This window comes from Salmo trutta, chromosome 8 (genome assembly GCF_901001165.1).
Source record: "Salmo trutta chromosome 8, fSalTru1.1, whole genome shotgun sequence".
Classification (NCBI taxonomy): Eukaryota; Metazoa; Chordata; class Actinopteri; order Salmoniformes; family Salmonidae; genus Salmo; species Salmo trutta.
The window spans coordinates 47609799-47636788 of record NC_042964.1 but is presented as its reverse complement, the minus strand read 5'-3'; the positions used below and the strand labels follow the sequence as shown (position 1 = coordinate 47636788).

The 26990-nt window shown below is 42.6% G+C and overlaps 1 protein-coding gene across 1 annotated transcript; it reads left to right on the top strand.

Annotated features, from left to right (window-relative positions):
- The first annotated feature begins 86 nt into the window (after positions 1-86).
- On the top strand, positions 87-26989 carry LOC115199126 (coatomer subunit gamma-2). The gene is made up of 21 exons (XM_029761712.1): positions 87-250; positions 917-1050; positions 1139-1210; positions 1476-1631; positions 1825-1917; positions 2018-2104; positions 2305-2462; positions 3802-3935; positions 4097-4164; positions 4265-4453; positions 4734-4829; positions 5070-5313; positions 5607-5682; positions 5771-5874; positions 6093-6287; positions 21344-21525; positions 21841-21970; positions 22271-22368; positions 22526-22664; positions 26183-26281; positions 26500-26989. Exons 1-21 carry the CDS (start codon positions 214-216, stop codon positions 26628-26630), a joined length of 2622 nt encoding a protein of 873 aa, XP_029617572.1. The 5' UTR covers positions 87-213; the 3' UTR covers positions 26631-26989.
- The last annotated feature ends 1 nt before the right edge of the window (position 26990 follows it).

Genomic DNA, 26990 nt, shown 5'->3' with positions numbered 1-26990 from the left:
TGACTCAGAAAGTGATCCTGACTCAGAAAAGGTTGGTGACCACTGATCTATGCGCAGCTCACTACTCCCCCTACTGCAAATCATTACATTTGACGTCATTTCCGTCGACATGGACACACAGACAGGAAGGTTGCATTTGGCGACGTGGAAGTGACTAGTCGTCTGTTGTGAGGCTGTACACCAACCACACTGATCCACAAACATTCCGTAACAATGATAAAGAAATTTGACAAGAAGGACGAAGAGTCTGGTAAGATAAATTAAGTGTAAAGAAGTCAATATAGCTACTTGGAAATAGCTAACGTTGTTTTGCCAACTAGTTACCGCTGACATTAGCTAGCTAGTAGCTAGCATTCTAGCTAGGTAACGTTAACTACACTAAGTTGGTATTCGTTTGGTGGGTAGTTTTTTGGTCAAATAGACGTCTGTCTTTGTTGATCACACTAGCTACATGTGTGTATTTGTTGAGCAGATATGTCAATTGCCTGCTAGCTAGCTTAAAGCGTCTCTATCTGTTCAATTAGCTTGCAAACTAGCTAAACTAACGTTAGTTGGTTATGAAGACTACGTTAACTGTGCCTAGTAAAAAATACACATTCTTCTTTGGCTGTGCCCTGTAAAATTTGATAAGAGATTCAATACCCAGTTAGCTATCGAGTGTACCGTATACTGGTAGTTAGCTAGCTAATTTTGCTCATTTAAAAACGGTCAATGTCGTCTTGCTCACTCAAGCTTGTTGACCATAACTAGACGAGGTTTAAGCTACTACCTAAGTTATCTAATTACGAAATCCCCATTCAACACGATATAGTAATGACGCGTAGTAAGTGAAGCTACCTAGTTAGTCTTTATAGTTTGACAATCCAATTTTGACTTAATGTGGCTGTTTTTATCTTCTCTTCGCTGCAACAATTAGGAAGTGGCTCTAACCCTTTCCAGCATCTTGAAAAGAGTGCAGTATTGCAAGAGGCTCGTATCTTCAACGAGACTCCGATCAACCCCAGAAGATGTCTCCACATCCTCACCAAGATCATTTACCTACTCAACCAGGTGAGAAACAAACCCATAACATGCAAACCAATTGTTTTGCATGTATACCCTTTGATATTAACAGAAGATGTTTTTATGTTCTGTCTAGGGGGAGCACTTTGGAACTATGGAGGCGACCGAGGCCTTTTTCGCAATGACCAGGCTCTTCCAGTCCAATGATGTGAGAATAAGTTATTGCTTTGGGTTTAATTAAATTATTGCTGATCATACAAGAAAACAAGTAAATAACGTTATCGACAGAACATACCGCAACATATACAATACATGATGACATAAACTCACAAACTAACTTCAAACAGGTCCAACTAGTGCCATTAAATTAGTATTCAATGAGTAGTGTTGTAATTTACATATTGTAGAGATGTGGCACATAGTATTTTTGTATAGCATCTGCTTTTTGAAGATGTCTCTCTGTATTCCTTCAGCAAACCCTGAGAAGGATGTGCTACCTGACCATCAAGGAGATGGCCAACATCTCTGAGGATGTCATCATTGTCACCAGCAGCCTGACCAAGGACATGACTGGCAAGGAGGATGTGTACAGAGGACCTGCCATCAGAGCTCTCTGCAGGATCACGGATGTCAGTCTCTGTCTCTGTGTCTCTGTTTCTCTCCCTGCTTTTTATTAGGCTGTGTTTTCTTTTTGTTTCCATTCTGATAGCTGAACAGTATTTTATTTTTTACATCCAGCTTACATTGTGTTATTGTAATTGGACTAAACCTATGCTTTTTGGTCAATAAACTCAAGCCCTACTTTGTAACTCTGTCCCACAGACCACCATGCTGCAGGCCATTGAGAGATACATGAAACAGGCCATCGTTGACAAAGTGCCCAGTGTGTCCAGCTCTGCCCTGGTCTCCTCTCTGGTAAGAAATTAGCCACACAGCGCCTGGATGTCTCAAGGTGACTGTCATTTGTAAGTATTCCCAGTGCTTTGTGGGTAATGTGTTTTGTGTGTGTCTGTAGCACATGGTTAAGATGAGCTACGACGTGGTGAAGCGCTGGGTGAACGAGGCACAGGAGGCAGCTTCCAGTGACAACATCATGGTCCAGGTGGGTTACACACACTCTGTTGATAACCTGTTCATTAGGCACCAATCAGAAGAAATAACCTATTTTTTTTACTGTTTTCTTCACTCATTCAAAATGAAATGCACTGAAAAAGGTTTGGATATGTTGTTCCCTAATGAACACAACCCGGGTAAGTTGAAAGAGAGTCACTTCCACTGTGACCTGTCTGTGATTCCCCCCAGTACCACGCCCTGGGCCTGCTGTACCACCTGCGGAAGAATGACCGACTGGCCGTATCCAAGATGCTCAACAAGTTCACCAAATCTGGCCTCAAGTCCCCCTTTGCGTACTGCATGCTCATCCGCATCGCCAGCAAGCTGTTGGAGGAGACCGAGGCAGGGTAGGTAGCACCATGGAAGCACTGTCACGCAGACCGAGGCAGGGTTAGGTGGCACCATGGAAGCACTGTCACGTAGACCGAGGCAGGGTAGGTGGCACCATGGAAGCACTGTCACGTAGACCGAGGCAGGGTAGGTGGCACCATGGAAGCACTGTCACGTAGACCGAGGCAGGGTAGGTGGCACCATGGAAGCACTGTCACGTAGACCGAGGCAGGGTAGGTGGCACCATGGAAGCACTGTCATGCAGACCGAGGCAGGGTTAGGTGGCACCGTGGAAGCACTGCCATGCAGACCGAGGCAGGGTTAGGTGGCACCGTGGAAGCACTGCCACGTAGACCGAGGCAGGGTTAGGTGGCACCGTGGAAGCACTGCCACGTAGACCGAGGCAGGGTTAGGTGGCACCGTGGAAGCACTGCCACGTAGACCGAGGCAGGGTTAGGTGGCACCGTGGAAGCACTGCCACGCAGACCGAGGCAGGGTTAGGTGGCACCGTGGAAGCACTGCCACGCAGACCGAGGCAGGGTTAGGTGGCACCGTGGAAGCACTGCCACGCAGACCGAGGCAGGGTTAGGTGGCACCGTGGAAGCACTGCCACGCAGACCGAGGCAGGGTTAGGTGGCACCGTGGAAGCACTGCCACGCAGACCGAGGCAGGGTTAGGTGGCACCGTGGAAGCACTGTCATGGACTGACTGTTTACTTGAATGAGTTTTCTAGACTGTACAGTGGGTTGGTGTCTAGTATTCTCTTTCATTGATATGTATAGTTTTTATTCAACACCAGGAGGAAGTGATCTGTATAGTGGCATTATGCTTTTTTAGTTTTTTATTTATTTAACCTTTATTTAACTAGGCAAGTCAGTTAAGAACAAATTCTTATTTACAATGACGGCCTGGCAAAAGGCCTCCTGCGGGGACGGGAGCCTGGGATTAAAAATAAAATAAATAAATACAATATAAATATAGGACAAAACACATCACGACGAGAGAGACAACACTACATAAAGACCTAAAGACAACAACATAGCAAGGCAGCAACACATGACACCACAGCATGGTACAGTAGCAACATAACAACAACATGGTAGCAACACAACATGGTAGCAGCACAAAACATGGTACAAAGATTATTTGGCTCAGACAACAGCACAAAGGGCAAGAAGGTAGAGACAGCAATATATCACACAAAGCAGCCGCAACTATCAGTATGAGTCCACACACATGGCAGCGGAGGACACAGAATACACAGTGTCAAATTTGACTTTATAAACATATTGGTATATTTTTGTCTTCCTGTCTGTGGCGTTGTAATACAAAGGTTTGGCTATTTTCTGTTTGTAGACATGACAGTCCCCTGTTTGACTTCATTGAGAGCTGTCTGAGGAACAAGCATGAGATGGTGGTGTACGAGGCAGCCTCAGCCATAGTCCACATGCCCAACTGTACTGCCAGAGAGCTGGCCCCCGCTGTCTCTGGTGAGTCTCTGGAATTACAGCCACTTTGGTAAATACACCTTGTTTTCTGGTGTCCACATGTGGGTACCTACCTGTAGAAATATATGTTAGAGGTTGTAGTATCCTATGAACCTAGTACCTCTGGTTTTACCACTTGACTGTCTGTTAATGTGTTTCTCCAGTCCTGCAGCTGTTTTGCAGCTCTCCCAAAGCAGCCCTGAGATACGCAGCTGTCAGGACCCTCAACAAGGTGGGTCTCCACTTATCCATGCTCTTCATTACTCTGAGTTACCTGTGTTTTACATTGAGCATACTGTATTTACAACCGCATTCCCCCCTTCGTCCACCAGGTGGCGATGAAGCACCCGTCGGCCGTGACTGCGTGCAACCTGGACCTGGAGAACCTGATCACGGACTCGAACCGCAGCATCGCCACGCTGGCCATCACCACGCTGCTGAAGACGGGCAGCGAGAGCAGTGTGGACCGCCTCATGAAACAGATCTCCTCCTTCGTCTCTGAGATCTCTGACGAGTTCAAGGTGAGGAGGAGGATGTGTTTTAGTTTAATGTGTAGTTTCTCCTCAATGATATGCTCATGTTTTTCCCCTCTACAATACTTTAGTTGAATCATCTAGGAATTGAAATAGTTGGATAATCAATTAGAATACACTCAATATGTAATCCCCCCCCCTAAAAAAATATATTTGTAGGAAGTTATACTATATTTTAAACAAACCACAACTACTTTAATCTATTTCCAAATGGGGTATTATTTCGCCAAAGTGAAGTCCTATCCTCTGACTGCTGAGTGTGTTTCAGGTGGTGGTTGTGCAGGCCATCAGTGCCCTGTGTCAGAAGTATCCCAGAAAGCACAGCGTCATGATGAACTTCCTGTCCAACATGCTCCGAGACGATGTGAGTGGAACACCCTGACTGAGCAGCCTAATGTATTTTTTCACTGATGTGTAGGACAAGAGAACCTATTGAAGCACATTTATGTCCTTCACACTGCCATGAAACCATCTGGACTACAGACAAACAGGAACTCTTTGGCCAACTCTGGCACATTTACATTGATACGACCACTCAGTTTTCTGATTTAATGTACGGCTGTCCCTGAAACATAAATTCTTTAAATGATGCCTCTCCTCTCAGGGTGGCTTTGAGTACAAGCGGGCCATCGTGGACTGCATCATCAGCATCATCGAGGAGAACCCAGAGAGCAAGGAGACGGGGCTGGCCCACCTGTGTGAGTTCATCGAGGACTGTGAGCACACGGTGCTGGCCACCAAGATCCTCCACCTGCTGGGCAAGGAGGGCCCGCGCACGCCCTCGCCATCCAAGTACATCCGCTTCATCTTCAACCGCGTGGTGCTGGAGAGCGAGGCCGTCAGAGCCGGTGTGTTAACCCCTGCTGGCCTGGAGTTGTATAGCATGTGTGAGAGACAGAGTTGTGTGTGTCTGGGTGCAACATGAATGGTAGTTCTGATAAGTCTGTTGGGATTGGCTCCATTAACTGGTGACATCACCAACCATGAAAGGCTCAATTCACTAATATGAAGACAAATGGTATTTGCGCCTGGCTTTTCAACAGAAACTCACTGTTAATCCATGAAGGGTTTAAACTAATGTGAGTTACCACATTGTTTGTACACATTGTGTAATGACTAAGCTCCTTTCTCGTCCCTGTAGCTGCGGTCAGTGCTCTGGCTAAGTTTGGAGCCCAGAATGATGACCTTCTCCCCAGTGTGTTAGTCCTGATGCAGAGGTAGAGACAGCCTTTCACTGGCTCCCTGTCATAATGATCCATTCCCTGTGTGGTTACCACTCTAAAGTGTGTTGACGTATGTTTCTAGGTGTATGATGGACAGTGACGACGAGGTGAGGGACAGAGCCACCTTCTACATGAACGTGCTGCAGCAGAAGCAGAAAGCCCTCAACGCTGCCTACATTTTCAACGGTGAGAACACACACTGCGCTCCTAGTCTGAACTTGAGAGCACTAGTGTGTGGACATATCTGGTCCAATTCAGGAAGTAAGGCTGTGTTCTTTGATTGTGGTCACTCGAACTCTCTGTGAATCGCCACGTGCAGAGAAATGTTTTCTCTCCATCGAACCTCAAAATGAATAAATGTATTTCCTTTATTGAACCTGTGTCTGTGTGTCTCCTCCCGTCAGGTCTGTCGGTGTCTGTCCCGGGTCTGGAGAAGTCCCTCCACCAGTACACCCTGGAGCCCACAGAGAAGCCCTTCGATATGAAGTCAGTTCCCCTGGCCAACACACCCATCACAGAGCAGAAGACCGAATTTGCTCCTGTGGCCACTAGCAAACTTCCAGAGAAACCTGGCCCAACACGCCAAGACATCTACCAGGGTACAGTCACCTTACTTGAAACTATCATGGCAAGACATGGCGTTATCACAAGGAAACAAAACATCTGGTCAGAATTTCTGGAGTAAAAGGACCCAGTCACATTTATTTACCAAGCTATAGCACACAGTATTTTGCATGGAAACACGTTCTTAATGAACCATAGAATTCAGTCTGATAAGAGTTATTAGCCATGGAAACCAAATATCATAGTAGCAGTGGTTGTGCACTAGTATTGTGGCATCAACAACTTCAGAGCAGCAAAAAGTTGGGGCAGCTATAATATTGTAGTAGTTAGGACTAGGGGTGGATTCAGCTGTAATATTGTAGTAGTTAGGACTAGGGGTGGATTCAGCTATAATATTGTAGTAGTTAGGACTAGGGGTGGATTCAGTTATAATATTGTAGTAGTTAGGACTAGGGGTGGATTCAGCTATAATATTGAAGTAGTTAGGACTAGGGGTGGATTCGGCTATAATATTGAAGTAGTTAGGACTAGGGGTGGATTCGGCTATAATATTGTAGTAGTTAGGACTAGGGGTGGATTCAGCTATAATATTGTAGTAGTTAGGACTAGGGGTGGATTCAGCTATAATAGTGTAGTAGTTAGGACTAGGGGTGGATTCAGCTATAATATTGTAGTAGTTAGGACTAGGGGTGGATTCAGCTATAATATTGTAGTAGTTAGGACTAGGGGTGGATTCAGCTATAATAGTGTAGTAGTTAGGACTAGGGGTGGATTCAGCTATAATATTGTAGTAGTTAGGACTAGGGGTGGATTCAGCTATACTATTGTAGTAGTTAGGACTAGGGGTGGATTCAGCTATAATAGTGTAGTAGTTAGGACTAGGGGTGGATTCAGCTATAATATTGTAGTAGTTAGGACTAGGGGTGGATTCAGCTATACTATTGTAGTAGTTAGGACTAGGGGTGGATTCAGCTATAATATTGTAGTAGTTAGGACTAGGGGTGGATTCAGCTATAATATTGTAGTAGTTAGGACTAGGGGTGGATTCAGCTATAATATTGTAGTAGTTAGGACTAGGGGTGGATTCAGCTATAATATTGTAGTAGTTAGGACTAGGGGTGGATTCAGCTATAATAGTGTAGTAGTTAGGACTAGGGGTGGATTCAGCTATAATATTGTAGTAGTTAGGACTAGGGGTGGATTCAGCTATAATATTGTAGTAGTTAGGACTAGGGGTGGATTCAGCTATAATATTGTAGTAGTTAGGACTAGGGGTGGATTCAGCTATAATATTGTAGTAGTTAGGACTAGGGGTGGATTCAGCTATAATATTGTAGTAGTTAGGACTAGGGGTGGATTCAGCTATAATATTGAAGTAGTTAGGACTAGGGGTGGATTCAGCTATAATATTGTAGTAGTTAGGACTAGGGGTGGATTCAGCTGTAATATTGTAGTAGTTAGGACTAGGGGTGGATTCAGCTATAATATTGTAGTAGTTAGGACTAGGGGTGGATTCAGTTATAATATTGAAGTAGTTAGGACTAGGGGTGGATTCAGCTATAAAATTGTAGTAGTTAGGACTAGGGGTGGATTCAGCTATAATATTGTAGTAGTTAGGACTAGGGGTGGATTCAGCTATAATATTGTAGTAGTTAGGACTAGGGGTGGATTCAGCTATAATATTGTAGTAGTTAGGACTAGGGGTGGATTCAGCTATAATATTGTAGTAGTTAGGACTAGGGGTGGATTCAGCTATAATATTGTAGTAGTTAGGACTAGGGGTGGATTCAGCTATAATATTGTAGTAGTTAGGACTAGGGGTGGATTCAGCTATAATATTGTAGTAGTTAGGACTAGGGGTGGATTCAGCTATAATATTGTAGTAGTTAGGGCTAGGGGTGGATTCAGCTATAATATTGTAGTAGTTAGGACTAGGGGTGGATTCAGCTATAATATTGAAGTAGTTAGGACTAGGGGTGGATTCAGCTATAATATTGTAGTAGTTAGGACTAGCGGTGGATTCAGCTATAATATTGTAGTAGTTAGGACTAGGGGTGGATTCAGCTATAATATTGTAGTAGTTAGGACTAGGGGTGGATTCAGCTATACTATTGTAGTAGTTAGGACTAGGGGTGGATTCAGCTATACTATTGTAGTAGTTAGGACTAGGGGTGGATTCAGCTGTAATATTGTAGTAGTTAGGACTAGGGGTGGATTCAGCTATAATATTGTAGTAGTTAGGACTAGGGGTGGATTCAGCTATAATATTGTAGTAGTTAGGACTAGGGGTGGATTCGGCTATAATATTGAAGTAGTTAGGACTAGGGGTGGATTCGGCTATAATATTGTAGTAGTTAGGACTAGGGGTGGATTCAGCTATACTATTGTAGTAGTTAGGACTAGGGGTGGATTCAGCTATAATATTGTAGTAGTTAGGACTAGGGGTGGATTCAGCTATAATATTGTAGTAGTTAGGACTAGGGGTGGATTCAGCTATAATATTGTAGTAGTTAGGACTAGGGGTGGATTCAGCTATAATATTGTAGTAGTTAGGACTAGGGGTGGATTCAGCTATAATATTGTAGTAGTTAGGACTAGGGGTGGATTCAGCTATAATATTGTAGTAGTTAGGACTAGGGGTGGATTCAGCTATAATATTGTAGTAGTTAGGACTAGGGGTGGATTCAGCTATAATATTGTAGTAGTTAGGACTAGGGGTGGATTCAGCTATAATATTGTAGTAGTTAGGACTAGCGGTGGATTCAGCTATAATATTGTAGTAGTTAGGACTAGGGGTGGATTCAGCTATAATATTGTAGTAGTTAGGACTAGGGGTGGATTCAGCTATAATATTGAAGTAGTTAGGACTAGGGGTGGATTCAGTTATAATATTGAAGTAGTTAGGACTAGGGGTGGATTCAGCTATAATATTGTAGTAGTCAGGACTAGGGGTGGATTCAGCTATAATATTGTAGTAGTTAGGACTAGGGGTGGATTCAGCTATAATATTGTAGTAGTTAGGACTAGGGGTGGATTCAGCTATAATATTGTAGTAGTTAGGACTAGGGGTGGATTCAGCTATAATATTGTAGTAGTTAGGACTAGGGGTGGATTCAGCTATAATAGTGTAGTAGTTAGGACTAGGGGTGGATTCAGCTATAATATTGTAGTAGTTAGGACTAGGGGTGGATTCAGCTATAATATTGTAGTAGTCAGGACTAGGGGTGGATTCAGCTATAATATTGTAGTAGTCAGGACTAGGGGTGGATTCGGCTATAATATTGTAGTAGTTAGGACTAGGGGTGGATTCGGCTATAATATTGTAGTAGTTAGGGCTAGGGGTGGATTCGGCTATAATATTGTAGTAGTTAGGGCTAGGGGTGGATTCGGCTATAATATTGTAGTAGTTAGGACTAGGGGTGGATTCGGCTATACTATTGTAGTAGTTAGGACTAGGGGTGGATTCAGCTATAATATTGAGTAGTTTAGGACTAGGGGTGGATTCAGCTATAATATTAAGTTAGTTAGGACTAGGGGTGGATTCAGCTATAATATTGTAGTAGTTAGGACTAGGGGTGGATTCAGCTATAATATTGTAGTAGTTAGGAATCCTATATGGTAGTAGTTAGTATTCAGCTATAATAGTGTAGTAGTTAGGACTAGGGGTGGATTCAGCTATAATATTAAGTAGTTTAGGACTAGGGGTGGATTCAGCTATAATATTGAAGTAGTTAGGACTAGGGGTGGATTCAGCTATATATTGTAGTAGTTAGGACTAGGGGTGGATTCAGCTATAATATTGTAGTAGTTAGGACTAGGGGTGGATTCAGCTATAATATTGTAGTAGTTAGGACTAGGGGTGGATTCAGCTATAATATTGTAGTAGTTAGGGCTAGGGGTGGATTCAGCTATAATATTGTAGTAGTTAGGACTAGGGGTGGATTCAGCTATAATATTGTAGTAGTTAGGACTAGGGGTGGATTCAGCTATAATATTGTAGTAGTAGGGACTAGGGGTGGATTCAGCTATAATATTGTAGTAGTTAGGGCTAGGGGTGGATTCAGCTATAATATTGGTAGTAGTTAGGACTAGGGGTGGATTCAGCTATAATATTGTAGTAGTTAGGACTAGGGGTGGATTCAGCTATAATATTGTAGTAGTTAGGACTAGGGGTGGATTCAGCTATAATATTGTAGTTAGGACTAGGTGGATTCAGCTATAATATTGTAGTAGTTAGGACTAGGGGTGGATTCAGCTATAATATTGTAGTAGTTAGGACTAGGGGTGGATTCAGCTATAATATTGTAGTAGTTAGGACTAGGGGTGGATTCAGCTATAATATTGTAGTAGTTAGGACTAGGGGTGGATTCAGCTATAATATTGTAGTAGTTAGGACTAGGGGTGGATTCAGCTATAATATTGTAGTAGTTAGGACTAGGGTGGATTCAGCTATAATATTGTAGTAGTTTAGACTAGGGGTGATTCAGCTATAATATTGTAGTAGTTAGGACTAGGGGTGGATTCAGCTATAATATTGTAGTAGTTAGGACTAGGGGTGGATTCGCTATATATTGTAGTAGTTAGGACTAGGGGGTGGATTCAGCTATAATATTGTAGTAGTAGGGTGGATTATAGGTAGTGTGGATCTAGGGGTGGATTCAGCTTATAATATTTTAGTAGTTAGGACTAGGGGGTGGATTCAGCTATAATATTGTAGTAGTTAGACTAGGGGGGAATTCAGCTATAATATGTAGTAGTTAGGACTAGGGGTGGATTCAGCTATAATATTGTAGTAGTTAGGGACTAGGGGTGGATTCAAGCTATAATATTGGTAGTATTCAGGCTAGGGTGGATTCAGCTAAATAATTATGTATAGTAGTGACTAGGGGTGGATTCAGCTATACTATTGTCAGTAGTTAGGACTAGGGGTGGATTCAGCTATAATATTGTAGTAGTTAGGACTAGGGGTGGATTCAGCTATAATATTGTAGTAGTTAGGACTAGGGGTGGATTCAGCTATAATATTGTAGTAGTTAGGACTAGGGGTGGATTCAGCTATATATTGTAGTAGTTAGGACTAGGGGTGGATTCAGCTATAATATTGTAGTAGTTAGGACTAGGGGTGGATTCAGCTATATATTGTAGTAGTTAGGACTAGGGGTGGATTCAGCTATAATATTGTAGTAGTTAGGGACTAGGGGTGGATTCAGCTATAATATTGTAGTAGTTAGGACTAGGGGGGTGGATTCAGCTATAATATTGTAGTAGTTAGGACTAGGGGTGGATTCAGCTATAATATTGTAAGTAGTTAGGACTAGGGGTGGATTCAGCTATAATATTGTAGTAGTTAGGACTAGGGGTGGATTCAGCTATAATATTGTAGTAGTTAGGACTAGGGGTGGATTCAGCTATAATATTGTAGTAGTTAGGACTAGGGGTGGATTCAGCTATAACTAGTGTAGTAGTTAGGACTAGGGGTGGATTCAGCTATAAATTGTAGTAGTTAGGACTAGGGGTGGATTCAGCTATAATATTGTAGTAGTTAGGACTAGGGGTGATTCAGCTATAATATTGTCGTAGTTAGGACTAGGGGTGGATTTCAGCTATAATATTGTAGTAGTTAGGACTAGGGGTGGATTCAGCTATAATATTGTAGTAGTTAGGACTAGGGGTGGATTCAGCTATAATATTGTTAGTAGTTAGGACTAGGGGTGGATTCAGCTATCAATATTGTAATAGTTAGGACTAGGGTGGATTCAGCTATAATATTGTAGTAGTTAGGACTAGGGGTGGATTCAGCTATATATTGTAGTAGTTAGGCTACGGGTGGATTCAGCTAATAATATTGAGTAGTTAGGAACTAGGGGTGGATTCAGCTATATATTGTAGTAGTTAGGACTAGGTGTGGATTCAGGCGTATAATATTGTTAGTAAGTTAGGACTAGAGGGTGGATTCAGCTATAAATGTGGAGTAGTTAGGACTAGGGGTGGATGCAGCCTATAATATTGATAGAGTTAGGACTAGGGTGGATTCAGCTATACTATTGAAGTAGTTAGGACGAGGGGTGGAGTCAGCTATAATATTGTAGTAGTTAGGACTAGGGTGGATTCAGCTATAATATTGTAAGTAGTTAGGACTAGGGTGGATTCAGCTATAATATTGTAGTAGTTAGGAACGAGGGGTGGATTCAGCTATAATATCACTGTAGTAGTTAGGAACTAGGGTGGATTCAGCTATAATATTGATAGTAGTTATGACGAGGGTAGGATTCGCTAAATATATGTAGTAGTTTAGGGACTAGGGTTGGAATTCAGCTTATAAATATTGTAGTAGTTAGGACCTAGGGGTGGATTCACTATAATAGTTTTCAGCTATAATTTGGTAGTAGTTAGGACTAGGGTGGATTCAGCTATAAGATTGTAGTAGTTAGGACTAGGGTGGATCTCAGCTATAAATATTGTAGTAGTTAGGACTAGGGGTGGATTCAGCTATAATATTGTAGTAGTTAGGACTAGGGGTGGATTCAGCTATATATTGGTAGTAGTTAGGACTAGGGGTGGATTCAGCTATAATATTGTAGTAGTTAGGACTAGGGGTGGATTCAGCTATAATATTGTAGTAGTTAGGACTAGGGGGGATTCAGCTATAATAGTGTAGTAGTTAGGACTAGGGTGGAATTCAGGCTATGAATATTGTTAGTAGTTAGGACTAGGGGTGGATTCAGCTATAATATTGTAGTAGTTAGGACTAGGGGTGGATTCAGCTAATAATATTGTAAGTAGTTAGGACTAGGGGTGGATTCAGCTATAATATTGTAGTAGTTAGGACTAGGGGTGGATTCAGCTATAATATTGTAGTAGTTAGGACTAGGGGTGGATTCAGCTATAATATTGTAGTAGTTAGGACTAGGTGTGGATTCAGCTATAATATTGTAGTAGTTAGGGACTAGGGGTGATTCAGCTATAATAGTGTAGTAGTTAGGACTAGGGGGTGGATTCAGCTATAATATTGTAGTAGTTAGGACTAGGGTGGATTCAGCTATATATTGTAGTAGTAGGACTTAGGGGGTGGATTCAGCTATAATATGTAGTAGTTAGGACTAGGGGTGGATTCAGCTATAATATTGTAGTAGTTAGGACTAGGGGTGGATTCAGCTATAATATTGTAGTAGTTAGGTGGATTCAGCTATACTATTGTAGTAGTTAGGACTGGGGTGGATTCAGCTATAATATTGTAGTAGTTAGGACTAGGGGTGGATTCAGCTATAATATTGTAGTAGTTAGGACTAGGGGTGGATTCAGCTAATATTGTAGTAGTTAGGACTAGGGGTGGATTCAGCTATAATATTGTAGTAGTTAGGACTAGGGGTGGATTCAGCTATATATTGTAGTAGTTAGGACTAGGGGTGGATTCAGCTATAATATTGTAGTAGTTAGGACTATGGGTGGATTCAGCTATAATATTGTAGTAGTTAGGGACTAGGGTGGTTCAGCTATAATAGTTGTAGTAGTTGGACTAGGGGTGGATTCAGCTATAATATTGAAGTAGTTAGGACTAGGGGTGGATTCAGCTATAATATTGTAGTATGTTAGACTAGGGTGGATTCAGCTATAATATTGTAGTAGTTAGGACTAGGGGTGGAATTCAGCTATAATAGTGTAGTAAGTTAGGACTAGGTGATTCATATAATATTGTGTTAAGTTAGGACTAGGGTGGATTCAGCTTATAATAGTTGTTAGTAGTTAGGGACTAGGGGTGGATTCAGCTATAATATTGTAGTAGTTAGGACTAGGGGTGGATTCAGCTAATAATTGTAAGTAGTTAGGACTAGGGGTGGATTCAGCTATAATAAGTGCGATAGTTAGGACTAGGGGTGGATTCAGATATAATATTGTAGTAGTTAGGACTAGGGGTGGATTCAGCTATAATATTGTAGTAGTTAGGACTAGGGGGGGATTCAGCTATAATATTGTAGTAGTTAGGACTAGGGGTTGGATTCAGCTATAATATTGGAGTTAGTTAGGACTAGGGGTGGATTCCAGGCTATAATATTGTAGTAGTTAGGACTAGGGTGGATTCAGCTTATAATATTGTAGTAGTTAGGACTAGGGTGGGATTCAGCTATAATATTGTAGTAGTTAGGGACTAGGGTGTGGATTCAGCTATAATATGGTAGTAGTTAGGACTAAGGGGTGGATTCAGCTATAATATTGTAGTAGTTAGGACTAGGGGTGGATTCAGCTATAATATTGTAGTAGTTAGGACTAGGGGTGGATTCAGCTATAATATTGTAGTAGTTAGGACTAGGGGTGGATCTATATTTGTATTAAGTTAGGACTAGGTGATTCAGCTATAATAGTGTAGTAGTTAGGACTAGGGGTGGATTCAGCTATAATATTGTAGTAGTTAGGACTAGGGGTGGATTCAGCTATAATATTGTAGTAGTTAGGACTAGGGTGGATTCAGCTAATATTGTAGTAGTTAGGACTGGGGTGGATTCAGCTATAATATTGTAGTAGTTAGGACTAGGGTGGATTCAGCTATAATATTGTAGTAGTTAGGACTAGGGGTGGATTCAGCTATAATATTGTAGTAGTTAGGACTAGGGGTGGATCAGCTATAATATTGTAGTAGTTAGGACTAGGGGTGGATTCAGCTATAATATTGTAGTAGTTAGGACTAGGGGTGGATTCAGCTATAATATTGTAGTAGTGTAGGACTAGGGGTGGATTCAGCTATAATATTGTAGGAGTTAGGGACTAGGGGTGGATTCAGCTATATAGTGGTAGTAGTTAGGACTAGGGGTGGATTCAGCTATAAGATTGTAGTAGTTAGGACTAGGGGTGGGAATTCAGCTTAACTATTGTAGTAGTTAGGGACTAGGGGTGGATTCAGCTTATAATTGTAGTAGTTAGGGCTAGGGGTGGATTCAGCTATAGATATTGTAGTAGTGAGGGACTATGGTGGATTTCAGCTATAATATTGTAAGTAGTAGGACTAAGGGGTGGATTCAGCTATAATATTGTAGTAGTTAGGACTGGGGGTGGATTCAGCTATATATTGTAGTAAGTTTAGGACTAGGGGTGGATTCAGCTATAACTAATTGTAGTAGTTAGGACTAGGGGTGGATTCAGCTATAATAGTGTAGTAGTTAGGACTCTAGGGGTGGATTCAGCTATTAATAGTTAGTAGTTAGGACTAGGGGTGGATTCAGCTATAATAAGTGTAGTAGTTAGGACTAGGGGTGGATTCAGCTATAATATTGTAGTAGTTAGGACTAGGGGTGGATTCAGCTATAATATTGTAGTAGTTAGGACTAGGGGTGGATTCAGCTATAATATTGTAGTAGTTAGGACTAGGGTGGATTCAGCTATAATATGTAGTAGTTAGGACTAGGGGTGGATTCAGCTATAATATGTAGTAGTTAGGACTAGGGGTGGATTCAGCTATAATATTGTAGTAGTTAGGACTAGGGGTGGATTCAGCTATAATATTGTAGTAGTTAGGACTAGGGGTGGATTCAGCTATAATATTGTAGTAGTTAGGACTAGGGGTGGATTCAGCTATACTATTGTAGTAGTTAGGACTAGGGGTGGATTCAGCTATAATATTGTAGTATTAGGACTAGGGTGGATTCAGCTATAATATGTAGTAGTTAGGACTAGGGGTGGATTCAGCTATAATTGTGTATAGTTAGGACTAGGGTGGATTCAGCTATAATATTGTAGTAGTTAGGACTAGGGGTGGATTCAGCTATAATATTGTAGTAGTTAGGACTAGGGTGGATTCAGCTATAATATTGTAGTAGTTAGGACTAGGGGTGGATTCAGCTATAATATTGTAGTAGTTAGGACTAGGGGTGGATTCAGCTATAATATTGTAGTAGTTAGGACTAGGGGTGGATTCAGCTATAATATTGTAGTAGTTAGGACTAGGGTGGATTCAGCTATAATATTGTAGTAGTTAGGACTAGGGGTGATTCAGCTATAATATTGTAGTAGTTAGGACTAGGGGTGGATTCAGCTATAATTTTGTAGTAGTTAGGACTAGGGTGGATTCAGCTATAATATTGTAGTAGTTAGGACTAGGGTGGATTCAGCTATAATATTGTAGTAGTTAGGACTAGGGGTGGATTCAGCTATAATATTGTAGTAGTTAGGACTAGGGGTGGATTCAGCTATAATATTGTAGTAGTTAGGACTAGGGGTGGATTCAGCTATAATATTGTAGTAGTTAGGACTAGGGGTGGATTCAGCTATAATATTGTAGTAGTTAGGACTAGGGGTGGATTCAGCTATAATATTGTAGTAGTTAGGACTAGGGGTGGATTCAGCTATATAATGTAGTAGTTAGGACTAGGGGTGGATTCAGCTATACTATTGTAGTAGTTAGGACTAGGGTGGATTCAGCTATAATATTGTAGTAGTTAGGCTAGGGTGGATTCAGCTATAATATTGTAGTAGTTAGGGCTAGGGGTGGATTCAGCTATAATATTGTAGTAGTTAGGACTAGGGGTGGATTCAGCTATAATATTGTAGTAGTTAGGACTAGGGGTGGATTCAGCTATAATATTGTAGTAGTTAGGACTAGGGGTGGATTCAGCTATAATATTGTAGTAGTTAGGACTAGGGTGGATTCAGCTATAATATTGTAGTAGTTAGGACTAGGGTGGATTCAGCTATAATATTGTAGTAGTTAGGACTAGGGGTGGATTCAGCTATAATAGTAGTAGTTAGGACTAGGGGTGGATTCAGCTATAATAGTGTAGTAGTTAGGACTAGGGGTGGATTCAGCTATAATATTGTAGTAGTTAGGACTAGGGGTGGATTCAGCTATAATATTGTAGTAGTTAGGACTAGGGTAGATTCAGCTATAATATTGTAGTAGTTAGGACTAGGGGTGGATTCAGCTATAATATTGTAGTAGTTAGGACTAGGGTGGGTGGATTCAGCTATATTACTTCTATATTGTAGTTAGGACTAGGGGTGGATTCAGCTATAATATTGTAGTAGTTAGGACTAGGGGTGGATTCAGCTATAATATTGTAGTAGTTAGGACTAGGGGTTGGATTCGCTATAATATTGTAGTAGTTAGGACTAGGGGTGGATTCAGCTATAATATTGTAGTAGTTAGGACTAGGGGTGGATATCAGCTATAATATTGTAGTAGTTAGGACTAGGGGTGGATTCAGCTATAATTTGTAGTCGTTAGGGACTAGGGGTGGATTCAGCTATAATATTGTAGTAGTTAGGACTAGGGGTGGATTCCGCTATAATATTGTAGTAGTTAGGACTAGGGGTGGATTCAGCTATAATATTGTAGTAGTTAGGACTAGGGGTGGATTCAGCTATAATATTGTAGTAGTTAGGCTAGGGGTGGATTCAGCATAATATTGTAAGTAGTTAGGGCTAGGGGTGGATTCAGCTATAATATTGTAGTAGTTAGGACTAGGGGTGGATTCAGCTATAATATTGTAGTAGTTAGGACTAGGGGTGGATTCGCTATAATATTGTAGTAGTTAGGGACTAGGGGTGGATTCAGCTATAATATTGTAGTAGTTAGGACTAGGGGTGGATTCAGCTATATATTGTAGTAGTAGGACTAGGGGTGGATTCAGCTATATAATATTGTAGTAGTTAGGACTAGGGGTGGATTCAGCTATAATATTGTAGTAGTTAGGACTAGGGGTGGATTCAGCTATAATATGTAGTAGTTAGGACTAGGGTGGATTCAGCTATAATAGTGTAGTAGTTAGGACTAGGGTGGATTCAGCTATAATATTGTAAGTAGTTAGGACTAGGGGTGGATTCAGCTATAATATTGTAGTAGTTAGGACTAGGGTGGATTCAGCTATAATATTGTAGTAGTTAGGACTAGGGGTGGATTCAGCTATAATATTGTAGTAGTTAGACTAGGGGTGGATTCAGCTATAATATTGTAGTAGTTAGGACTAGGGGGATTCAGCTATAATATTGTAGTAGTTAGGACTAGGGTGGATTCAGCTATAATATGTAGTAGTTAGGACTAGGGTGGATTCGCTATAATATTGTAGTAGTTAGGACTAGGGGTGGATTCAGCTATAATATTGTAGTAGTTAGGACTAGGGGGATTCAGCTATAATATTGTAGTAGTTAGGACTAGGGGTGGATTCGCTATAATATTGTAGTAGTTAGGACTAGGGGTGGATTCGCTATAATATTGTAGTAGTTAGGACTAGGGTGGATTCGGCTATAATATTGTAGTAGTTAGGACTAGGGGTGGATTCGGCTATAATATTGTAGTAGTTAGGACTAGGGGTGGATTCGGCTATAATATTGTAGTAGTTAGGACTAGGGGTGGATTCGCTATAATATTGTAGTAGTTAGGACTAGGGTGGATTCAGCTATAATATTGTAGTAGTTAGGACTAGGGGTGGATTCGCTATAATATTGTAGTAGTTAGGACTAGGGGTGGATTCAGCTATAATATGTAGTAGTTAGGACTAGGGTGTGATTCAGCTATAATAGTAGTAGTTAGGACTAGGGGTGGATTCGCTATAAATTGTAGTAGTTAGGACTAGGGGTGGATTCAGCTATAATATTGTAGTAGTTAGGACTAGGGTGGATTCAGCTATAATATTGTAGTAGTTAGGACTAGGGGTGGATTCGCTATAATATTGTAGTAGTTAGGACTAGGGGTGGATTCGCTATAATATTGTAGTAGTTAGGACTAGGGGTGGATTCGCTATATATTGTAGTAGTTAGGACTAGGGTGGATTCGCTATAATATTGTAGTAGTTAGGACTAGGGGTGGATTCAGCTATAATATTGTAGTAGTTAGGACTAGGGGTGGATTCAGCTATAATATTGTAGTAGTTAGGACTAGGGGTGGATTCAGCTATAATATTGTAGTAGTTAGGACTAGGGGTGGATTCGGCTATAATATTGTAGTAGTTAGGACTAGGGGTGGATTCGGCTATAATATTGTAGTAGTTAGGACTAGGGGTGGATTCGGCTATAATATTGTAGTAGTTAGGACTAGGGGTGGATTCGGCTATAATATTGTAGTAGTTAGGACTAGGGGTGGATTCGGCTATATTTGTAGTAGTTAGGACTAGGGGTGGATTCAGCTATAATATTGTAGTAGTTAGGACTAGGGGTGGATTCAGCTATAATATTGTAGTAGTTAGGACTAGGGGTGGATTCGCTATAATATTGTAGTAGTTAGGACTAGGGGTGGATTCGCTATAATATTGTAGTAGTTAGGACTAGGGGTGGATTCGCTATAATATTGTAGTAGTTAGGACTAGGGGTGGATTCGCTTATATTGTAGTAGTTAGGACTAGGGGGATTCGCTATAATATTGTAGTAGTTAGGACTAGGGGTGGATTCGCTATAATATTGTAGTAGTTAGGACTAGGGGTGGATTCAGCTATAATATTGTAGTAGTTAGGACTAGGGGTGGATTCGCTATAATATTGTAGTAGTTAGGACTAGGGGTGGATTCGCTATAATATTGTAGTAGTTAGGACTAGGGTGGATTCGCTATAATATTGTAGTAGTTAGGACTAGGGGTGGATTCGCTATAATATTGTAGTAGTTAGGGCTAGGGGTGGATTCGGCTATAATATTGTAGTAGTTAGGGCTAGGGGTGGATTCGGCTATAATATTGTAGTAGTTAGGACTAGGGGTGGATTCGGCTATAATATTGTAGTAGTTAGGACTAGGGGTGGATTCGGCTATAATATTGTAGTAGTTAGGACTAGGGGTGGATTCGGCTATAATATTGTAGTAGTCAGGACTAGGGGTGGATTCAGCTATAATATTGTAGTAGTTAGGACTAGGGGTGGATTCAGCTATAATATTGTAGTAGTCAGGACTAGGGGTGGATTCAGCTATAATATTGTAGTAGTCAGGGCTAGGGGTGGATTCAGCTATAATATTGTAGTAGTTAGGGCTAGGGGTGGATTCAGCTATACTATTGTAGTAGTTAGGACTAGGGGTGGATTCAGCTATACTATTGTAGTAGTTGGACTAGGGGTGGATTCAGCTATACTATTGTAGTAGTTAGGACTAGTGGATTCAGCTATACTATTGTAGTAGTTAGGACTAGGGGTGGATTCAGCTATAATATTGTAGTAGTTAGGACTAGGGGTGGATTCAGCTATAATATTGTAGTAGTTAGGACTAGGGTGGATTCAGCTATAATATTGTAGTAGTTAGGACTAGGGGTGGATTCAGCTATAATATTGTAGTATTAGGACTAGGGGTGGATTCAGCTATAATATGTAGTAGTTAGGACTAGGGGTGGATTCAGCTATAATATTGTAGTAGTTAGGACTAGGGTGGATTCAGCTATAATATTGTAGTGTTAGGACTAGGGGTGGATTTCAGCTATAATTTGTAGTAGTTAGGACTAGGGGTGGGGATTCAGCTCTAATCTTTTTATTATTTATAATAGGGGTGGCTTTCAGCTAATAATATGTAGTAGTTACGGACCTATGGGGTGGATTTTTCTTTTCCAAGCTATAATATTGTTAGTAGTTAGAGGAACTAGGGGTGGATTCAGCTATAATATTGTAGTAGTTAGGACTAGGGGTGGATTCAGCTATAATATTGTAGTAGTTAGGACTAGGGGTGGAGTTTCAGCTATAATGCTTGTAGTAGTTAGGGACCTAGGGGCTGAGTTCAGCTATAATATTGTAGTTTTAGTTAGGACATAGGGGTGGATTCAGCTTATATTTTGTCGTAGTTAGGACTAGGGGAGTGATAGTTATACTAGGGGTGGATTCAGCTATAATATTGTAGTAGTTAGGGACTAGGGGTGGATTCAGCTATAATATCTGTCAGTAGTTAGGACTAGGGGTGGATTCAGCTATCCTATTTGTAGTATGTAGGGACTAGGGGTGGATTCAGCTATAATATTGTAGTAGTTAGGACTATGGGTGGGATTCAGCTATAATATTGTAGTAGTTAGGGACTAGGGGGATTCAGCTATAATAGTGTTAAAGGTAGTTAGGACTAGGGGTGGATTCAGCTATAATAGTGTAGGTAGTTAGGACTAGGGGTGGATTTGGAACTGGGCCTCTCTAATCCTTCCCTCCTGTCACAGAACAACTGGCAGCCATCCCAGAATTCCAGGGCCTGGGTTCTCTCTTCAAGACGTCGGAGGCGGTGCAGCTGACCGAGGCGGAGACTGAGTATGTGGTGCGCTGCGTCAAGCACACCTTCGCCAGACACATGGTGTTCCAGTTCGACTGCACCAACACGCTCAATGACCAGCTCCTGCAGAAGGTAGGGCTACACTGGTGACTGCTGCGCTTTAGGAAGTTCACGTCTCCTAGAATGCACAGCGATTGTCAATGTGTGGAGGTCTAGTTGGGTGCATCACCCCTAACCCCTCCTCACACTGTAGATATCTCTGAGCAGTTTGAAAAGCATAATCCTATTCAATTAATTTCATAAAGCTTTATTGTCCATTCAATTGACAGTAGACAGAAAAGTGTCTTTGGTGCCTCACATTTAAAATCTACAACACTGACATTAAGACACAGGACTAAATGTATAGAAATGTATTAAGTGGATGTCCACTGTGGTGTTGTCCTTCAGGTTATGGTTCAGATGGAGCCGTCGGAGGCCTACGAGGTTCTCCACTACGTCCCTGCTGCTAACCTGCCCTACAGCCAGCCTGGCTCCTGCTACAGCCTGGTCAGACTGCCTGAAGATGACCCCACCGCAGGTTACCTTTATTAAACCTCTGAGGGAGAGAGAGAAATAAGCAATTTTCATGAGGGCAGCTCTCTGAAGTGCTTAGTGTGACGTCAGTGTTGTTACTCTGTTAAAACCCTTCTCAGAGAACTAAAGAATTTGAATGGGGATCTTGTAGCACCTAACAACATGGTTTTCCATTGAGAGAGAAAAGCACTTATCTGCTGGCCTTCTTCAAACACTGAGGATACTGTTATTTACATCACGTAGCCTAGTCATGTAACGTCTGCACCGTCTGTATGTCATATTACATGTGTTCTCTGTTCTCCAGTGTCCTGTACGTTCAGCTGTACTCTGAAGTACCTGGTGAAAGACTGCGACCCCAACACAGGAGAGCCCGATGACGACGGTTACGATGACGAATATGTGGTATGAGCTCAATATAAAACCTATTTTTAAAATCTCTAAACTCATTTATCCAACAAATAATTATGTCTTGTTTACCATCATTTGCCTAAATTCTCTATTCTCCCCTTTTTCTACCTTCTCTGCTCTCCTCTACCCTCCCCACCGTTGCCCCCCCCAGCTGGAAGACCTGGAGGTGACCGTAGCAGACCACATCCAGAAGGTGTTAAAGCCTAACTTTGCCGCAGCCTGGGACGAGGTGGGAGACGACTTTGAGAAGGAGGAGACATTCGCCCTGGCCTCTGTCAGAACGTTAGATGGTAATTAGTTCAATCAGGATCTTTGGATTTATCCCCCCAACATTGAAACACAGTGTACATTGTGAGCTGTTTTAGATCAGTGGTTCCATTCATAGAAATACCATCATTAACAGTCGAATTGATGTTCTCCATACTTCTCTCTTTCCATTGTGACTCACTTAAAGCCTTTTGAGCTTGTTTGTGAGGCATCAAATGGGCTATTTCTAACCATAATTCAGTCTTTAAATAGAACCCAATGGAACTGGCCTCGTGAAAGTGTTTGAACTATGTATTTAACCCAGGTCTGGAGTTGGAACTGACTTAATGTTAAATGATCTTGTTGATAATATTTATCTTATGACACTGCTACATATTTAAATCAGTGTGAGTAATATGTGTATTTGGACACAGGCACACTGAAGGCAGGTTGTATCTAGGGGGCTACAGTGTGACAAGTAAAATCTCCAAGTTGTCTCTGTCGGGGCCGGTGGTGACGGGGTCTCTGTCGGGGCCGGTGGTGACGGGGTCTCTGTCGGGGCCGGTGGTGACGGGGTCTCTGTCCTAGTTGGCATATATCAATCCTCACCTCTCTTAATATATCACTCCTCACCTCTCTTAATATATCACTCCTCACCTCTCCTCATATATCACTCCTCACCTCTCCTCATATATCAGTCCTCTCCTCTCCTCATATATCACTCCTCACCTCTCCTCATATATCAGTCCTCACCTCTCCTCATATATCACTCCTCACCTCTCCTCATATATCACTCCTCACCTCTCCTCATATATCACTCCTCACCTCTCCTCATATATCAGTCCTCACCTCTCCTCATATATCACTCCTCACCTCTCCTCATATATCAGTCCTCACCTCTCCTCATATATCAGTCCTCACCTCTCCTCATATATCACTCCTCACCTCTCCTCATATATCACTCCTCACCTCTCCTCATATATCACTCCTCACCTCTCCTCATATATCACTCCTCACCTCTCCTCATATATCACTCCTCACCTCTCCTCATATATCACTCCTCACCTCTCCTCATATATCACTCCTCACCTCTCCTCATATATCACTCCTCACCTCTCCTCATATATCAGTCCTCACCGCTCCTCATATATCAGTCCTCACTCCACCTCTCCTCATATATCACTCCTCACCTCTCCTCATATATCACTCCTCACCTCTCCTCATATATCACTCCTCACCTCTCCTCATATATCACTCCTCACCTCTCCTCATATATCCCTCCTCACCTCTCCTCATATATCCCTCCTCACCTCTCCTCATATATCCCTCCTCACCTCTCCTCATATATCACTCCTCACCTCTCCTCATATATCACTCCTCACCTCTCCTCATATATCACTCCTCACCTCTCCTCATATATCACTCCTCACCGCTCCTCATATATCACTCCTCACCGCTCCTCATATATCACTCCTCACCGCTCCTCATATATCACTCCTCACCGCTCCTCATATATCACTCCTCACCGCTCCTCATATATCACTCCTCACCGCTCCTCATATATCACTCCTCACCTCTCCTCATATATCACTCCTCACCTCTCCTCATATATCACTCCTCACCTCTCCTCATATATCACTCCTCACCTCTCCTCATATATCACTCCTCACCTCTCCTCATATATCACTCCTCACCTCTCCTCATATATCACTCCTCACCTCTCCTCATATATCACTCCTCACCTCTCCTCATATATCAGTCCTCACCTCTCCTCATATATCACTCCTCACCTCTCCTCATACATCAGTCCTCACCTCTCCACCTGTTAGCTGATGTGTGGTGAGCGTTCTGGCACAACAATGGTCGCTGTGCATCACCCAGGTGGAGCTACAACACTGACTACCTCAGTTGGTAGAAAAGCGCTGTATAAATCCAATCAATCCTTATTATTTGTATCTGATCACATGTGTTATGTGGGGAATATTTCCAAAATGAAAATCACTTGGAGCTGATTTCCTGGAGTGTGTATACTTGGGGATCCAAGTACCACCACCTGCGGGCCAAATTCAGCCCGCGGTCCGCCAGATGGGGGAACCCTTCTGTAGAGGCTGTTGGTCACATCTCCCTGTTGTCTCTGTAGAGGCTGTTGGTCACATCTCCCTGTTGTCTCTGTAGAGGCTGTTGGTCACATCTCCCTGTTGTCTCTGTAGAGGCTGTTGGTCACATCTCTCTGTTCCCTGTTGTCTCTGTAGAGGCTGTTGGTCACATCTCCCTGTTGTCTCTGTAGAGGCTGTTGGTCACATCTCTCTGTTCCCTGTTGTCTCCGTAGAGGCTGTTGGTCACATCTCCCTGTTGTCTCCGTAGAGGCTGTTGGTCACATCTCTCTGTTCCCTGTTGTCTCTGTAGAGGCTGTTGGTCACATCTCCCTGTTGTCTCTGTAGAGGCTGTTGGTCACATCTCTCTGTTCCCTGTTGTCTCTGTAGAGGCTGTTGGTCACATCTCCCTGTTGTCTCTGTAGAGGCTGTTGGTCACATCTCTCTGTTCCCTGTTGTCTCTGTAGAGGCTGTTGGTAACATCTCTCTGTTCCCTGTTGTCTCTGTAGAGGCTGTTGGTCACATCTCTCTGTTCCCTGTTGTCTCTGTAGAGGCTGTTGGTCACATCTCTCTGTTCCCTGTTGTCTCTGTAGAGGCTGTTGGTCACATCTCCCTGTTGTCTCTGTAGAGGCTGTTGGTCACATTTCCCTGTTGTCTCTGTAGAGGCTGTTGGTCACATCTCTCTGTTCCCTGTTGTCTCTGTAGAGGCTGTTGGTCACATCTCTCTGTTCCCTGTTGTCTCTGTAGAGGCTGTTGGTCGCATCTCTCTGTTCCCTGTTGTCTCTGTAGAGGCTGTTGGTCGCATCTCTCTGTTCCCTGTTGTCTCTGTAGAGGCTGTTGGTCGCATCTCTCTGTTCCCTGTTGTCTCTGTAGAGGCTGTTGGTCACATCCCTGTTGTCTCCGTAGAGGCTGTTGGTCACCTCTCTGTTCCCTGTTGTCTCTGTAGAGGCTGTTGGTCACATCTCTCTGTTCCCTGTTGTCTCTGTAGAGGCTGTTGGTCACATCTCTCTGTTCCCTGTTGTCTCTGTAGAGGCTGTTGGTCACATCTCTCTGTTCCCTGTTGTCTCTGTAGAGGCTGTTGGTCACATTTCCCTGTTGTCTCTGTAGAGGCTGTTGGTCACATCTCTCTGTTCCCTGTTGTCTCTGTAGAGGCTGTTGGTCACATCTCTCTGTTCCCTGTTGTCTCTGTAGAGGCTGTTGGTCCCATTTCCCTGTTGTCTCTGTAGAGGATGTTGGTCCCATTTCCCTGTTGTCTCTGTAGAGGCTGTTGGTCCCATTTCCCTGTTGTCTCTGTAGAGGCTGTTGGTCCCATTTCCCTGTTGTCTCTGTAGAGGCTGTTGGTCCCATTTCCGTTGTCTCTGTAGAGGCTGTTGGTCCCATTTCCCTGTTGTCTCTGTAGAGGCTGTTGGTCCCATTTCCCTGTTGTCTCTATAGAGACTGTTGGTCACATTTCCCTTTTGTCTCTGTAGAGGCTGTTGGTAACATCATCAGTTTCCTGGGCATGCAGCCCTGCGAGCGTTCAGACAAGGTCCCAGAAAACAAGAACTCACACATCCTCTTCCTTGCCGGTGGGTGTTTCATTTATTGTATCTTGATTTGAATTAATTATTGTTTTGCTTTGTGAATTGTTTTGTAGGCTCATTCTGTACCCTTTATTATCGTAAATATGTTAAGTTCAGTTTCTAACCTTGACACGGCAGCTTGTTCAACTTCCTGTCACTTGTGTGATGGACGCAAGCCCCCCACGGTATGAATGACAGTTTCTATGTCCCTCCCCTTCCTCCAGGTGTGTTCCGGGGGGGTCATGACGTGCTGGTTCGCTCGCGCCTGGCCCTGGCCGACGGTGTCACTATGCAGGTGACGGTCCGCAGCTCGGATGAGACGGTTGTTGACATCATTCTAGCCTCTGTGGGCTAGAGGGCGCCAGCGAGGCCTGTTCGCCAACAATGGCATATTCTAATTGTTTTCTACACTTTTTCCCATTCATAATATTCTCCACGCAATGTCCTCCCTGCTTTATGTCGTTGGAATGTGTCTTGTGTTTTTGGGTAGTCTGAGATGGAATACATTATGGTGAGGTGTGTGTACAACTGGCATCCTTCAACACAACTCATCTCTGTAGACTGGCCCCAGGTCTCATCTCTGTAGACTGGCCAACACCTATGGTCATTCATAGGTGTTGGCAAGGCAGCACAAACAGATCTGGGACCAGGCTAGTGTCACTAATGGCCCATGTTTTATCAAATCTATTAAATGTTGACCATGGAAGTACAAAAT